The 17,336-nt window shown below is 40.5% G+C and overlaps 1 protein-coding gene across 1 annotated transcript in view; it reads left to right on the plus strand.

Annotated features, from left to right (window-relative positions):
* LOC144785841 (myosin-4-like) overlaps positions 1–12,785 on the plus strand; it is a 28,436-nt gene extending 15,651 nt beyond the window's left edge. Inside the window, exons 17-40 of the mRNA XM_078664688.1 lie at positions 76–163; positions 255–372; positions 609–732; positions 1,410–1,546; positions 1,631–1,886; positions 1,965–2,207; positions 2,313–2,489; positions 3,098–3,243; positions 3,839–3,929; positions 4,028–4,417; positions 4,504–4,630; positions 6,076–6,194; positions 7,285–7,481; positions 7,572–7,755; positions 7,840–8,005; positions 8,139–8,263; positions 8,361–8,669; positions 8,762–8,965; positions 9,058–9,183; positions 9,362–9,532; positions 9,621–9,725; positions 9,940–10,035; positions 12,081–12,215; positions 12,660–12,785. Coding sequence (XP_078520814.1) covers positions 76–163; positions 255–372; positions 609–732; positions 1,410–1,546; positions 1,631–1,886; positions 1,965–2,207; positions 2,313–2,489; positions 3,098–3,243; positions 3,839–3,929; positions 4,028–4,417; positions 4,504–4,630; positions 6,076–6,194; positions 7,285–7,481; positions 7,572–7,755; positions 7,840–8,005; positions 8,139–8,263; positions 8,361–8,669; positions 8,762–8,965; positions 9,058–9,183; positions 9,362–9,532; positions 9,621–9,725; positions 9,940–10,035; positions 12,081–12,215; positions 12,660–12,680 — 3,855 coding nt within the window. The 3' untranslated portion in view covers positions 12,681–12,785. The remainder of the gene's footprint in view (positions 1–75; positions 164–254; positions 373–608; positions 733–1,409; positions 1,547–1,630; positions 1,887–1,964; positions 2,208–2,312; positions 2,490–3,097; positions 3,244–3,838; positions 3,930–4,027; positions 4,418–4,503; positions 4,631–6,075; positions 6,195–7,284; positions 7,482–7,571; positions 7,756–7,839; positions 8,006–8,138; positions 8,264–8,360; positions 8,670–8,761; positions 8,966–9,057; positions 9,184–9,361; positions 9,533–9,620; positions 9,726–9,939; positions 10,036–12,080; positions 12,216–12,659) is intronic.
* The last annotated feature ends 4,551 nt before the right edge of the window (positions 12,786–17,336 follow it).

Here is a 17,336-nt window from a genome sequence, read left to right on the forward strand (position 1 = left end):
TATTCGCCATTTTTTCAGGTATTCAATCCTATGTAAACTATGATTTAAAAGATATTTATATTTTTGCTACGATAGGAGAACTTAGGCAAGCTGATGACCAACCTAAGAAGCACTCACCCACACTTTGTGCGTTGCCTCATTCCAAATGAAACAAAAACTCCAGGTACAAAGCTCCAACATTATTATTGAACTCAGGAACATCTGTTGATCTAGTGAGAACGTGATCAACTAATGTATTTATTCTTTCCCTCTAGGTGTTATGGACAACCATCTCCTAATCCACCAGCTGAGATGTAATGGTGTCTTGGAAGGTATTAGGATTTGCCGAAAGGGATTTCCAAGCAGAATCCTCTATGGTGATTTCAAACAGAGGTAATTAGAATGTTACAATAAGTGTTAACACATCCATGAAATATAAGTACACAAACTGCGGTTTTATCTAATTGGAAAGTGCAAGCAATGTAAACCTGCAAGGCTAGCTAAAGGAATTTTGAATCTCATTCTGACCAATGATTACTCAAGACAATATTGGTATTTATTTTCTCAATGCTACTTTGAAGTATTGCATGCTCTACAAAATACTTGAGCTTCACTGTTTTCTTTCTAAGGTACAAAGTCCTCAATGCAAGTGCTATTCCCGATGGTGCATTTATTGACAGCAAGAAGGGATGTGAGAATCTGTTGGGTTCCATCGATATTGACCATACACAGTACAGATTTGGACACACTAAGGTACACAATGATGTATTCATTAAATAAAAATGCAAAACGTACTCCAAAATACTTTAAGAGCTAATATTTATTACATAGGTGGTGGCTGCTGTCAGAGAGAAGGCATGACTAGCACAACGCAGTAGACATCAGCCATTTCAGTGCTCAGGGGAAAAGAGTAATCTTATTCAGCTGAAAACCTATCAGATATGAAAATTGGCTCCATCAGATTGGCTGGAACTTTTTGTATTTGGGTGGGGCAACAGCCAAAATGTTCCAGCTTCAAGAGACAAACTAACTTGGTATTATCAAGCTAGTGGTGGATTGAGCCCAAAACACAGACTTATCACAGCATTTTGAAGGTCTGCTTTTCAGTTGTGTACATTGAGAGTCTCATTTCTCAAGGAGAGACTATTTCTTCTGGCACCCAAGTTGCAGGTGAGGGAAAGACCAGAATTTGAATCTGTACAGGAAAGACATTCTTATTTTATGGAATGTGCCTTCTGTGAGGGATTTATGACTGAAAAAATACCACCTGCCAGGGTTGTCATTACTCCTATTATAATCATGTAACTTTAAGGGTTCTTTCCAAATCGTACAATAGGTGATTAGATATCTCCATTAAACAAGTCAGCGGGAAAAGAAATCACAACATTTTCTCCCATTGGTCAGTTGTAAATAATACTTGTTACTTTAAGGTGTTCTTCAAAGCCGGCCTCCTGGGTACCCTAGAGGAAATGAGAGATGAAAAGCTGGCCGACCTCATCACCCGAACACAGGCGGCTTGCAGAGGGTACCTCATGAGAGTTGAGTTCAAGAAAATGATGGAAAGAAGGTATTAATAGTCTTTGTGAATAAATAAAAGACAGGTTCATGAGATACACTGTGCCTTACAATATCATTTATTTGCCTATAACAGGGAAGCCATAATAATTATCCAATACAACGTCAGATCATTCATGAATGTCAAAACCTGGCCATGGATGAAGCTGTACTTTAAGATTAAGCCACTTCTGCAGAGCGCTGAGACTGAAAAGGAGATGGCAAACATGAAAGAAGAGTTTGAAAAGACTAAAGAAGCTCTGGTCAAATCTGAAGCAAGAAAGAAAGAACTGGAGGAGAAAATGGTTTCCCTTCTGCAGGAGAAGAACGATCTGGCATTACAAGTTCAGTCGGTATGTAAAATCCAATACTTACAAATTCTTACATTTCAACACAATATATGAAACTAAATCTTTTCCATAAATATTCAGGAAAGCGAAAACATGGCAGATGCAGAGGAAAGATGTGAAGGTCTGATTAAAAATAAAATCCAACTGGAAGCTAAAGTGAAAGAGCTGACAGAAAGACTTGAAGATGAGGAGGAAAGCAATGCTGAGCTGACCGCCAAGAAGAGAAAACTGGAGGATGAATGCTCTGAGCTGAAGAAAGATATTGATGACCTTGAGCTGACGCTAGCCAAAGTAGAGAAGGAAAAGCATGCCACAGAGAATAAGGTAACGTTGTAACAATTCAAAGAAATATATATGTTACAAGTGCCTGGATCCAGAAGAATATTTTAGGTTCGTATTGATAACAACCATTTATCTATTTGTTTCCAGGTTAAAAACCTCACAGAGGAAATGGCAGCTCTTGATGAAAACATCTCAAAGGTTTCCAAGGAGAAGAAAGCGCTCCAGGAGGCCCATCAGCAGACCCTGGATGACCTACAGGCAGAAGAAGACAAAGTCAGCTCACTGACCAAATCCAAAACAAAGCTGGAACAGCAAGTGGATGATGTAAGTGTTAACAAACATTATTGAGCTTGTCTGTGAGGAAATTGTAACCCGTCCTTGGCTACATAACGCCAAACTATATGAATGGTTCTGGTGAAATTACTAAGAAAGAAAGTGTACAACAGAGACCTCATTCACAAAACCATAGAGTAGGTTCTACCTTTTAACGCTGGAAGGTTAAAATATTGGCTTTCCACAAACAATTTAAATAGTCATATAGAAACACCTATATGGACTTAGTTTAGCAACTAAAAGTATGGTCAAGCCGAATTCTTGGAATCCTACAAAACACTGAATTGTTAGAATCTGATCAAGCTTAAGTTTTAGTGTGCTGTGACTAAGCTACATGAAACAGACACGGATTTATGTTAAAACGGCACAGCTTCACAAAGCCGTAGGCAAAACACTGACTTTCTATTACAAATGCATATTTCAAGTGGAATCCACTCAGCAAACAGGCAGTGTTAAAAATATGCATTTGAATAAGGGTTCCTGTAAAACAACCTCACTCAAATTTTTTTTATTGCTGTGGATTGTGCAATCTGAAGAACATTTTACTAGTCAGTGTGCGTCAAAATTGTATGATATATCCTTTGTTTTAAAATCCTCAGCTTGAAGGATCTTTGGAACAAGAGAAGAAACTTCGCATGGACCTTGAGAGGGCCAAGAGGAAGCTTGAAGGTGATCTGAAGCTGTCCCAGGAAACGGTGATGGATCTTGAGAATGATAAACAACAAAGCGATGAAAAACTGAAGAAGTAGGTATTTAGGAGACCAATTTACTGAAATATGTATAGAGAAGGAGGCATGGTGTATGCTCCATGTAGCTATAATATTTTTTATGAGTAATATTTAGGTACATTTGAAAATGTTAAAGGGGAAAGAAACAGCTGTAAATAATGTATAAGCTCACTCGTTTCTCTGCTCTGTTCTGTTAAAAGATCATATTCAGCTCTGAAGGCTAATCACATGTGCTATGAGTGTGAACATGAGAGGAGAATTGCACTTCTTGAAATCCTAATAAACGTGTTTATAAAACAGCAAAGCAAAGAAAAACTAAAGAAGTTGGAATTTATGAGACCTATTTGACGAAATATGGTGTAAAGAAAGAGGCATAGTGTCTTCACCATGTTACCATAACATACTTTAGAAGTTATATTTAAGTGTATGTAAAAAAGTTTACAAGAAAAAACTACAGTTTAGATAGTGTATCAACTGATTTGTTTCTGTGCCTAGTTTTGTTAATATAGCATATTCACATCTGAAGGAACAACAAATGTGCTGTTAATGTTAACCTGGTAGAGGAATTACCCCACTAAAAATTCTACTAAACATATTTTTATAAAACAATAGGAAAGACTTCGATTTGAGCCAACTGCTGGGTAAGATTGAGGATGAACAATCTTTGGGTGCCCAGCTGCAGAAAAAAATCAAAGAGCTTCAGGTACACACCTTTGCTGAAAGTAGCATTTGACTTGCTGTTGCAGCGACCAGTTGTGTTTAAATATGTCAAATAACAAATGAAACTATATGAACTTGTAGGCACGTATTGAAGAACTTGAGGAGGAAATTGAAGCAGAGCGTGCAGCTCGGGCAAAGGTTGAGAAACAGAGGTCCGATCTCTCCAGGGAACTTGAAGAAATCAGTGAAAGACTGGAAGAAGCTGGTGGAGCCACCTCAGCCCAGATTGAAATGAACAAGAAGCGCGAAGCAGAGTTCCAGAAAGTGAGGAGAGACCTGGAAGAGTCCACTCTTCAGCATGAAGCTACTGCTGCTGCCCTTCGCAAGAAGCACGCAGACAGCGTTGCAGAACTTGGGGAACAGATCGACAATCTGCAGCGGGTCAAGCAAAAGCTGGAGAAAGAAAAGAGTGAATACAAGATGGAAATCGATGACCTTGCCAGCAACATGGAGAATGTTTCCAAGTCCAAGGTAACCTATTTTAGTCAGTAAGAAGCAACATGTTGTGCAACAAGTTGATTACCTACACTACCACTAATTGCATCTTTTGTCCACAGGCCAACCTTGAAAAGTTGAGCCGCCTATTGGAAGACCAACTCAGCGAAGTTAAAACAAAAGATGATGAACATCAGCGCATAATTAATGACCTCACTACCCAGAAGGCACGCTTCCAGACAGAAAATGGTATGAATTTCATTTGAAAAGTTTGAAAGAGGAAGCTGCAATTTCTGGAAACATTTACACTCAAAAAAGACAGAAAGACAGTATGTGAATGAGAATTCTACATAATACAATGTTACTTTCATGAACACCTATATTTCGAATCTAAAAGTCTCTTTTAATTTAAATGAGACTTTCACACAAGTATTGATCCAATTTTATTATCCATTCAATACTGTTAATTAATCAGAAAATAAAAGAGACCCGAAATATCTGGACAATACACATGATGTAATCATAAATTACTCACAGTGCATGTTTAACTCCTTTAAAATGGTAAAAATGGTTTTATTGACTTTTAAATAGTAATTAAGGGATGAAGTGCCACATGTACAAAGCATTTGTTTGGTCGCAAACGGCCTGATTTGCAGAAGAGGGCTGTATACGCCAGAAAAATTGGTTCTTCAAATGTACAAACGCCAAACTGTGAAACTAGCTAATCGCAGTTTGGGTTTGCAACCAGAAACAGAATCACTGTCTGGAAGGGGCGTGTTCAGGGCAACCCTTCCAAACAGGGAATCTAATTGGTTGGTGGTGACCGATTCGCAAATGGGAAGGGATCCCCTTGTGAGTACTTCCCCTTTGAGAATGTTAAAACGTTTCATTTTTTTTAAACACATCCTGTTTTCCATTAACGAAAATGGGCTGCATAAAAAAAATTGCTTTATTTAAAAGCAAGCACATACATGGTGGTCTGCTGACTCAAGCAGGCCACCATTCCTGTGATGGGGGCAAACCCTAGCGAGTCACTAATTGCGATCTACCTCATTAATATTCCTGAGGTAGGTCTATTTGCGACCCACTCTGAATCAATACTTGGGAGATAAGGGCCAGATATAACTTTAGCACTTTAGTTATAGTGATTTGCAAAGAAATTGCTGTTTGGCATCGCTTTTACTAATGTTAGTACATATGGCCCTTAATGAAGAATTGTAGATAATAAACATGCTCTTGTCATGCTGAGAAAATTCAATGAAATGGTGATGAGCTACATTTATGACAACATTTTAAAAATATTCAGAAAGTCCACCTTAATATCATACACATTTCAGTCAAAGCCACAGCATAATAAGCTGTTTAACAATGAAATACAGAAATTCACTGCAGACTGCCAGACCCATTCAGCCAGCCTTCTACCTGCGTTTCCCAAACTCAATCAAACTCACATAATTGGGTGTTGTCGCTCAGACAATAAATAGCAAATAGCTGTTAAACCAAGACTAACCTAATACTAACACTATTGTTTTAAAAAAAGGAAACAATAAATGCATCGCTTTCAAAGGCATTTTCACTTTCAGTGTCAACATGCACTTCACATTCTTCATAATTTCACAGCCTTGGCTCACTATTATTCTACGTTCACGAACAATAAGGAAAGTTACAGAACATTGCACTTTGTTTCCGATCAGGTGAACTCTCTCGTCAGCTGGAAGAAAAAGAGTCTTTGATTTCTCAACTGACAAGAGGAAAACAAGCCTTCACCCAACAGACTGAGGAACTGAAGAGACAGCTGGAAGAAGAAACCAAGGTATCTTGCGTTTTCACATGGAAATGTTCTCTGCACTTTGCTGAGTGAATCATCACGTTCTAAGGCTGAGAGTGGTATCAGAACACCAACGGTGTCTGTAGCATCCCACATTCTGGAATTATCAACAGATAAAGACTGAAAGCAAAGTACATAATATGTTCCCCAAAGCTGCTTGACCAGCTACAAGATGAGCTGTTATGCAAATAGGTTATACCACAGCACATTGTTCAGTTCCATAAAAATTCTAACTTGTAACTCGACAATATTGCAAAGAAAGACGATTATGCAGGAGCTTGAGCAAAGTCAAATCAGAGATACCAAGCAATTTATTGATCAACATCGATCAGTAGAATACATTACAACAAAGTATCTGCTCTTCAGTCTAGCTCTGTCCATCCTACATACACATATACGTCAATTTGTCACACTCTTCAACAAATCAGTGATCAAAAGAATTATTTTCCACTTGGTCACAGTAAACACCTCTCTTTCACCCTATGCTTTCCCTCACAAATTCGGAGCTACAAATGCAAGACTTTGTGGATTAATTGAATCTTAATTATCACATCTTTAATACTTGTCTCAAGCTTTCTTAAAGTCCTTGACATTGTGTCACTTCCTCCGGATTATTACTTCACTGAAAGGGTACAATTAAATTTCCAATTGCTGTGAAACTATACCGGTGAACGAGACACCGAACAAGAATTATTCTAAAGTGCCCAACTTGCCAACTCGTGTACCTATTACACCACTCATTTTTTTCCTCATTTGTAAATTTGTAAAACATTTCTATTCGACCCTCTTTATAGCATTTTGTAAAAAATAAACTCAATACACTCCCAGTACAGGCCTTACACTTTCTTTTCTATGTAGCAACTACCTCATTGGTTATACAGGATATTAAACATAGTACTGTTTCATTCATGTTTATTCAACAACACACATGGGGCTCTTGATCTAACTGAACATTAAAGGATGGTAACAAACTAACCTAATCACAGTCTGACTACAGAGTACCTATTCAGTGAAGTTATTGATAAAACACAAAATAAATAATGATGAGGCACTGACAAAAGTAATCTGTTTACAGGCCAAGAATGCCCTGGCACATGCCTTGCAATCTGCTCGACATGACTGTGACCTGCTCCGTGAACAATATGAGGAGGAACAGGAAGCGAAGGCTGAGCTCCAGCGGGCAATGTCCAAAGCCAACGGGGAAGTTGCCCAATGGAGGACCAAGTATGAAACAGATGCCATCCAGCGCACAGAAGAACTGGAAGAGGCCAAGTATGTTGTGTTAGACAAGAGGTATGTGGGGTTGTGAAATTGATGGATTTTTCTCATTAATAATACTCCTGCTTTCTTACCCAATTACAGGAAGAAGCTGGCTCAGAGACTGCAGGATGCCGAAGAACAGGTTGAAGCTGTGAATTCCAAGTGTGCATCTCTGGAAAAGACCAAGCAGAGACTGCAGTCTGAAGTGGAGGACCTCATGGTTGATGTGGAGAGAGCCAATGGTGCTGCTGCATCCCTTGACAAGAAACAGAGGAACTTTGATAAGGTAAATTGACACAAATCTTCTTACCAAACTACCTGTGTTTCCTGGAATCATGTTTTGTGTTGAAAATATAACTCTCTTTGACAGGTCCTGGCAGACTGGAAACAGAAGTTTGAGGAAGCTCAGGCAGAATTAGAAGCATCTCAAAAGGATGCCCGCTCCATGAGCACCGAAATCTTCAAGATGAAGAACGCTTATGAAGAATCTCTGGATCATCTTGAAACCTTAAAACGTGAAAACAAGAACCTGCAACGTAAGTATCTGTCCAAGGTAGTTCATGCAAAGAGTATCCATATTAATGTAGCATAATAGATACATAGAATGATTGCCACAATCTAGTGTTAGATTTTAGAAACTTGATTCCATCATTTATATATCTCTAACAGAGGAGATCTCAGATCTTACTGAACAGATTGGGGAAACCGGAAAGGCCGTCCATGAGTTGGAAAAAGCTAAGAAACAGGTTGAGCAAGAAAAGAGTGAATTCCATGCTGCCTTGGAGGAAGCTGAAGTATGTAAAAAAGCCAATGTAAAATATGTTCCACTGAGGTACTACGTTTGGTTAGTTTTAATACAATGTTTATGATGTTACCCTTCTGCTATAATAGGGATCTCTGGAACATGAAGAGGCCAAGATCCTGCGCATCCAGCTTGAGCTCAACCAGGTCAAGGGTGAGGTGGACAGGAAGATTGCAGAGAAAGATGAGGAGATTGAACAGCTGAAGAGGAACAACCAGAGATCTGTAGATTCTCTGCAGGGTACATTAGACTCTGAGATTAGAAGCAGGAATGATGCTCTGAGGCTGAAGAAGAAAATGGAAGGAGATCTGAATGAAATAGAGATTCAGCTCAGCCACGCCAACCGCCAAGCTGCAGAAGCACAGAAGCAACTCAGGAATGTTCAAGCTCAACTTAAGGTATTATATTTAACCAAAGCCCCACTGCACTTCTATGTCTCTTTATACAAAACATTTACATTGTATCACAAAAAATGCTATGTGCCCAATAGGATGCCCAGCTTCATCTTGATGATGCTACTAGAGGACAGGACGACTTGAAAGAACAGGTGGCTGTCACTGAACGTAGAAACAACCTACAGCAGGCGGAAATTGAAGAGATGAGGGCTGCACTGGAACAGACAGAAAGATCTCGCAAAGTTGCTGAACAGGAACTCCTTGATGCCAGCGAACGTTTGCAGCTTCTGCATTCTCAGGTACTATTATCTGTTGGGAATTCATTCATTATATATGAATACAAGATAATGCACTTGTTACATTCTAGAATCTGTTTCTATCTCTACTTAAGAACACAAGCCTAATCAACACCAAGAAGAAGCTTGAGAGTGATAACACCCAAATTCAGAGTGAAGTAGAGGAAGCCATCCAGGAAGCCAGGAATGCTGAGGAAAAGGCCAAGAAGGCCATCACCGATGTAAGGCTCTTGTTAAAATTGCAGAAGTCTAAATATTTAGTGCATTTTCAGTACCCTTAATTAAATGTAAAAGAGACATCCATAAAAATTAAGTATAAACTTCTATTCCATTTTAAAACTTAATGTAAGCGTATGACGTTTGAGATAACAATTCTTTAAAATGCATGCTTTCCTGTAGGCTGCTCTGATGGCTGAGGAGCTCAAGAAGGAGCAAGACACAAGCGCCCATCTTGAGAGAATGAAGAAGAACCTGGAGCAGACCGTGAAGGACCTGCAGCATCGCCTGGATGAGGCCGAGCAGCTCGCGATGAAGGGAGGGAAGAAGCAGCTCCAGAAACTGGAGAGCAGAGTGAGTTACACAGCAGAGCTCACATTGTTAGGGTTTGGAGGTAGGGGTCAGTGAGGGAATAAAATAACTATATCAATCCCACTCTCAGGTCCATGAACTGGAGAACGAGCTGGAAGCTGAACAGAAACGCGGGGTAGAAGCCATTAAGGGCGTCCGCAAGTACGAGAGGCGAGTTAAGGAACTAACATACCAGGTATGTGTTTAATTTCAATAGTATGCATGGATTATTGAGCTATTACCAGGAGCATACAGGGGCAAACAATGAGGTGTGTGAGTGTGTGTGTGTAAGTTATACAGTGGACTAAATTAAATATTTCCATACTTTTCAATTTTGTATACACTTGCTTGTAAATATGTCAATAGCATCTTAAATGTATTTTCTCATATTTCTGTGTTTTTACTTTTAGTCCGAAGAAGATAAGAAAAATGTTCTGAGACTTCAGGATCTGGCTGACAAACTGCAATTGAAGGTTAAAGCCTACAAGAGGCAGGCAGAAGAGTCTGTGAGTAGCACATAATACTTCCCTTAAACATGTATCTTTATATTGAGAACATTCTGTATAATTTATGCCCAGGTTTGAATGAACGGAATGAGACGGACATCTTGTGACACACTGTCCAAACTACTGCACCCTTTCTTTTAATTTTAAGAGACATTCAATTAGAAAAACCCTGTTATACCTTCGATGTAAGCGACTTTAAACAAAATACATCCAAGTGGTTTTAGAGCTGAGTTACAGTATTTATGTTTTGGAGCCTCCAGGACCTCAAAGCTCATGGCTCATCTACTATTCTTTAAAGGATAGGCAAATATTTGATGTCTTCAGGAAGGGCGGCATACAACAAAATTCAAGGGGCACAGGTGTGAATCTTGAAGTACTCTGGAATCTGACAGGAAATGGCCTGGCTCCAACCTCTTAAATTAGCCAAATTGAACACAGGTCCTTTAATGTCTGAAACACAGGGGAATGGAATCTCGTGTTTTACAAAGCTGGCAGCTGTCCTAAAATGTAGTACCTGCAGGCGGAAACTCATGAGGTCTGCCTCTGAGAATCTTTCAAATAGAGAAGTTTCTGCTTAATGTCATCACTGGATAGAGAATCAAGGACATCCTTTGCAAAAGGCACCCTAGGCAAAACATTACTAAGCACATTTCTACACAGATGTATTGAAATAGAAAATAGGGCATTCACAAGTAAGTTGGCCTGCATTGTCGTTTGTGTAGGTTGGGGAAGTTATTTTCTAAAATTGCGCAACAGAATAAGACCTAGACAGAGTTAATCCTCTCTTTACTTAATTATACCAAAAACTGTAGGTGGGGTGCTTTACACAATGAGCAGTATCATAGTGTTGTCTGTGTATTTGCTCAAAAGTGTGATACAGAGAGAGTGCTACAGCATGGAGAGTAAGACCCACCGCTATCCACATTTTGAGTTATAGTTAAAACAACAGTTCTCTGGTATTGGTCATTCAACAATTGACTGAAGGGTTGGTGATTCTCGGTTGTAAATTATTGGCATTAGTAATAGATCAATCGGTCTTGTGTATGGCATCAATCTACTTCGAAGAGAAGATCCTGTCACTAATTGCTAACCACGCATGCGTAAAACAACACCACATTTAAATTGTAATGATCTCTCCTGTGAGGGACGTTTGCATTTGAAGCCCTCTCTGCCTCCAACCACCTACCTGAGAATTTGCTCATGTGTTTGCCCACAGCTATTGCTGTCATTTTGCTAAACACATGGTCTGTAGGACTTTAGATACACAATCAGTCAAATCCCTGGCCTATGCAGACGTCAGTCCCTAAACGTTAAATGGAAGAACTATTCAACTCATTTGCTTTTAAGTTTGGAGGGTTTTCCATTCATTAAGAAATCCAATGATAGCCCCTCGTGAGTGATCACCACACCACGGCGATGAGTAAGGAGACCTGTAGCACGACGAGGTAAATGCAGTGGGGAAAGGGAACCCAGATCCCAGAGATTGTCAGCAAATGTCAAACCGGGGGAGGGAGAGGATGGATGCTAGTAATGGTGCAGATGTTGACTACCAAGTGATCACAGGTCAGTGTCTGACCTCTTACCTCTTCTTTACATTTATTTGATTTGATCGGAAAGAATCCTTAATTCAAGTGCCATGGTTGTTATTTCACACGCAGTGTCTGACCCAGGCCATGTTTATACCTCTGTACTTCACCTTGGATGGCGTCCAAAGATTGTGGACCAAAGTGATATATTTAAGACAGCACAAGTGGACAGTGAAAGTGTGACTCTCTTTGGCATTTTCAAGTGCTGCATTGAATGGCAAACTTGAAACAATAAGTAAAAAATAGTCTGGAGGGTTTTCTGCATGCTTTCCTAAACCCTTTATTGGACAGTGGGTGGAGATGTCTCAGTTTGTTTTAATTCGCCCCAATGCTAGAATAGTAATAAACTGAATAATATCCAGTTCACATTTCAAAGTTTTACGTATAAAAAATGTAAACAAAAAAAGTCGCTATTTCAGTTCATTCAAATCTCCTAATACGTTTTCCCACTAACTTTAGGAGGAGCAAGTAAACGCGCATCTGACTCGATTCAGAAAGGTGCAGCACGAGCTCGAGGAAGCCGAAGAAAGGGCCGACATTGCTGAATCCCAAGTGAATAAACTCAGGACCAAGAGCCGTGACGTTGGAGGCAAGGTGAGATAAATCCGTTAGAAATGGTCGTGGTTTCCATCCATGTCCACATATTTGTCTCTTCTCCTCATTAACATTTAATCCAGATCAAGATTTCCACAATAAAACGAGTGGCACCAAATAACTGAGTGATAATGAGTGCCACACAAATGTTTCACTAGGTATAGAGGTGGCAACTCCAACAATGGTTCCTGTTTTATAAGTTGGAACCACTTGTGTAAAAAGCCTGGAGATGTTCCCAGAAGGCGGGCGGGTCAAATCGATGAATCCTGCTCACAATCTAGGGATGTACACTTTGCACGCCAGCTAGTGTCTGCATGTAAACGCAGTATGGGTGGCGACCTAGGCACTGTTAGATCGCATAGCCAGGTGTCTGTTCGCTGGGGTGTTGTGGGATGAAATGTTATCCTTCTCTCTGAATTAAAAACAACCTATTTCTTTCTCTAGAAAACCGAAAGTGAGGAATGAACAAGAGTACGCTCCAGGGAGGACTCCGAAATTTGCAAAATGTGAATGAAAACTGCCCTGTAATTTTTTGTTTACCTCTGTAACAATAAACCTATTTGTACAACATTATTGTCTCTGACTGTTTTTCGCTTCTCTCTGTATGTCATCTGCACATCAAATACTTTTGTTGGGGGGGGAGTTATGATAAGGCGATCCCAACTGAAATGCTACCTACAAATCAGTTGGTTGTTATTTGAATCAGTTATGCTCCCTGGATGAGAAAACAAAAAAACCGAGCAGAAAATAAGGCACATAAAAGTGTATTGAGTTGGGACAAAGCTCCCACGCGTCAACCAACCCTTTAAATGTCTTAAAAAAAAAAAAGTAACATATCTTAGTAACATATCCTCATGACCTGTCCGCAAGAATACCTGCAGGAGTCCCTTGTGATGGATGCATGAGCCTGCTGAGTGTGCTACTAGTACCCTTTCTATAAGAAAACAGGAAATTACAAAAAATACAATCAGCCCCACATGGCATAAATGGAACTCTACAGATCATAGATTCTTTTATCGAAACGTCCCCAAAGGAAAGTTTTCAGTCCATGAGTAAAACGAAAAATCAAAAACAGCAACCCAGCAACAGCCACATCAGGCCCCCCTGGCTGCTGCATATTCCATCCAGCCTTCAGGAAATAAAGTGCATTTAGTCCTCTGGGAAGAAGACCCCCCCCACACACACAAGACCAGGTTTTCAGATTGATGGTAGATTAAGCATTCCAGGGACTACAGAAAACAACCAAAATTAGCGTGACTATTAATCAGACATTCTATGTGAAGAAAAGCAGCAGGAGTGGGATAATACTCCCCTCCATTGCCTTAATAACATTAGGACTCTCCTTCCCTACTGGGTATGAGAAACTGCAAATTTATCACATACAAAAGAGGTTTCACATTATGCATGTTCAAAGTGCATTAATAAACATAACAGAATGACCAACTGGTTTACCGTCGGACGTTCTAAATGTGGACAGCATGGACCAATATGCAGCCTTCAAGAGGTCATCCAATCGAGCCCCTTCACAGAGAGCCTTCAAAACCATGGCCCCTCTAACTGAATGGGCACCAAAAGAACCCATCTCTACACCGGCCTTAACCATAATGCCCTTGACCCATCTACTCAAAGTAGTAAAAGACACCGGAAACAGGTTTTTCCTAAGGCTATCAATAACTGAGGAGCAGCTATCCACACCCCTTTAGTCAAATGCATGTATTGCTGAAGGTAACATACCAGACAAAGCTTAGGATGCACCTCCAAGCTTGGAAGAATTCTTAGTTCTCCTCGTAATGTGGAAGTGTACCCAAGCTGGTGTGAACTGCAAAGAATTCATGTCTAATGCTCAAACATCAGAGATTCTTTTAAAAGAAGGTAAACATAATAGAGCCACCAACTTTGTCGATAACCATTTAATTGGTGAAATCTCATTATCCTCCCAGTATTCAAACAAATGTAACAACAGATTAACATCCCACATGACTGAGTACGAAGGTTTACGGGGGTTCATATATCTAATACCTTCAAGGGGTCTACATACCAAGGGATGCTTCCAGACAGGTTATGCCTCAATGTAATTTGAAGGCTCATTCAAAAGTCCTGGCAAATCTGCAAACAGCCTGAAAGCTTATGTGCCACAAAAACTGTTCTGGGAAACCATCAGATGTACCTGCCCTTAATGATTCTTCAACATCCATTGGAAGACTGGCAGCAGAGCAGGGCACTCCTCTGACAGTTACAACAGAGTTGGTTACCACGGCAGAGTCCTCCATAGGGTTGTTACCATCACCACCCTTGCTGATTACCTGAAACTTTGTGCCTGGCTTCTAGCTATCATGACAAATGAAGGGAAAGCGTAGTGAGCCCCCCTGACCACTTCCTTGTGAAAAATATCCATTGCCAGGGCATTTGGATCCCATCTCCACCTGAAATATCTGTCCAACTGAGTCATCAGCCTGGATGCAGCGACATTTATAGAAAAAGGTCCCCATTGGTCCTCCTGGTAGTCCAAACTCCAATCGGTACTGTCCAACAAATTCCTTGAATAACAATCTGCAGTTCCATTTACTGAACCCTGCATGAACTCCAAAGATATACCCTGCTTGAGGCAGATTTCCCAAAGTGTTTTTGCTAGGTCTGTTAATGGTTTCGATTTCTTCCCCCCAAACCTGTTGAAATAATGGACTTCAGTCACGCTGTTCACCTGGAGGAACACTGCACACTTTACTTTGCCTTTAACAGTCTTTGAACTACAAAGGTGCATGCAAGAAGCTCTAAACAGATCATGTATTCTGATGACTCCTTCCTGGACCATCTTCCATGAGTCCAAAGGTGCCAAACCTTGCACCCTATCCCCATAGACTTGCATCGGATTCTAATGCAAAATCTGGGCATGATGGAAAAATTGTCTGCCCATTTCAGTCATCCATATGTGCCACCAAGACACTTCTTCTTCGCCCTCTGTCTAAAGGAATAATCAATGAGTATCCTAGCCCTTTCTGCAAATGTCTTATTTTTAACCTTCGGAGGTCCCTGTATCTTGAGAAAGTCTGTATGGAGGAGGCCAATAAGACCTTTTATCATGGCCAAGTGTCTCAGTGACATATGGGAGTAAACCATAATCGATCTTAACTCCATCCTGATCCCCTTTAATTTTGCCTCTGTGTCATCAATATGCCTTTCTTCGAGTCTACTAGGTAACCCAAAATGTCCATTCTTCGGGAAGGAGAGATATCTGACTCCTCCACATTCACTATGTACCCTAGGTTCTGCATAAGGTCCTTTGGCTTCTGCAGCAAATCCACCAAGAGACCCTTCTCCTGATTTAAGAATAATATGTCATGCAGGTACACAATCATACACAGCCCTTGTGATTTGAGAAAGGATGATACTTGTTTTTTTTTTTACTTTGTTTATTGATTTTATGCACAAAGTGAGTCACATCAGTCATGAGAGACAATCTACATTACAACGAAGCTTCAAGTAGAGTTACATGCAGCACAGCTCTAGCAAATCAATTGTATACCGGCAAAGGATTATCACTTCAAAAATAGGCAAAAAAACGCAATATACAGTACTCCACATCGGTGATACAAGAAATATAACAACTTTACGAGATGAGAGGCTTGAATTAGTAAATGAGAATAATCGGGGGGGGGGGGGAGTGACAGGGACCATTCCACACATGTCATTGTATAGGACTGGGCACCAGACAAATCACATATCCCTCCCAAAGGGCTTGGGGGAAAGATCAGGCATCACGATCAGTAGTAGGTTGAATGATGCAAATTTACAGTAGGCTACGGGCAGTTGTTCAGTATACCCAAGTAACGCCAGTAATGGGGATGACTGTACTGACGTGGTGGTCATCAGACCCAGTGCAGTAAACACCTGTTGCCAATAAGTATTAACTGAGCAACACTCCCTGGCCAAGTGTAGAAAATCAGCCCCTTCTGCCCTGCATCTGTCACATCTGTTATTGTCTCAGCCCAAATGTGTGTAATTTAACTTTGGTATAATAGGTGCGGTGCAGAAATTTATAATGTATGAGGTGGAGCCAAATACTAGAAGAAGTCTGCTCTGTCTGCTTGCAAGAGTACTTCCACTACTGATCTGTGGTGGCCATCCCAAGCTCTGCTGACCAATTATCCCGAGCAGCGCATATGAGAGATTCAGCATTGTTGTATAGATTATGGTAGAGTATAGAAACTAAATGAGAGGCGGTGCTTGGGCACAGTGTGAGATGCAAAGGGGGGACCGTTGGGGGTTCATGAGGGTATGAAGGAGTGCAGTCTTTATGCCCTTGGCACAAGCGAACATATAGGAAGGTTTCCATGGCTGAACGGATGAGGCTGGCTTTAGAAAACTGGTGAAGCACCAAAGAGCCAAAGTCAGCCTGAAAGGAAGGATTAGGATCTGTGTAGGATTCCCTGCGAAAGAAACTGAAGACCTTGTCTGTGGCCGGGAAAAAGGGGAACTGTCAAATATGCATCTTTCAGATCGAAGTGTACCATCCAATTGCCTGTCTGTATTGTTCCTCAAGCAGAGTACTGTTTCCATCTTAAAATGGCAATAGAATACAAATTAGTTCAACTCCTTCAGGTTTATTAGAGGTCTGAACTTTTTGTTTTTCTTTTGAACCAGAACAATGTTGCTGACAAACCCTTTTGGATGCAAAGAACAATGCTCCATCTCCCCCTTTAGAACAAACCTCTTGATTTCCAAGAAGACCGCAATTCTCCCCTTCCAGGAGAAAAACTTTGGATTCGGATATCTCGCTGAAATGGAGATCCCACAAACTCTATGCGAAAACCCCTGGACAATCTGCAGGACCTATGGATCTTTGGAAATATTTTACCATTCCTTTACAAAGAAAGTCGAATCCCCCACATATCTTTGCAAAAGGAAGAGAGCACATGCTTGCCTTGCATTCCCTCTCCCCTTAACTGGGCTCCAGTGTATCCGAAGCCAAACATACTCCAGTGCTTAATTTGTTAGAAAATAATTGACAGGGTCCCCATTAGGAGGCCACTGCTGCTTGCACCACCCATTGCCCCTTACATCGCTGCCCATGACAGTCCCAACACAATTACTAACCATGTCACTTGTACAAGTGTGACAATT

Source organism: Lissotriton helveticus, chromosome 10 (assembly GCF_964261635.1).
Source record: "Lissotriton helveticus chromosome 10, aLisHel1.1, whole genome shotgun sequence".
Lineage (NCBI taxonomy): Eukaryota > Metazoa > Chordata > Amphibia > Caudata > Salamandridae > Lissotriton > Lissotriton helveticus.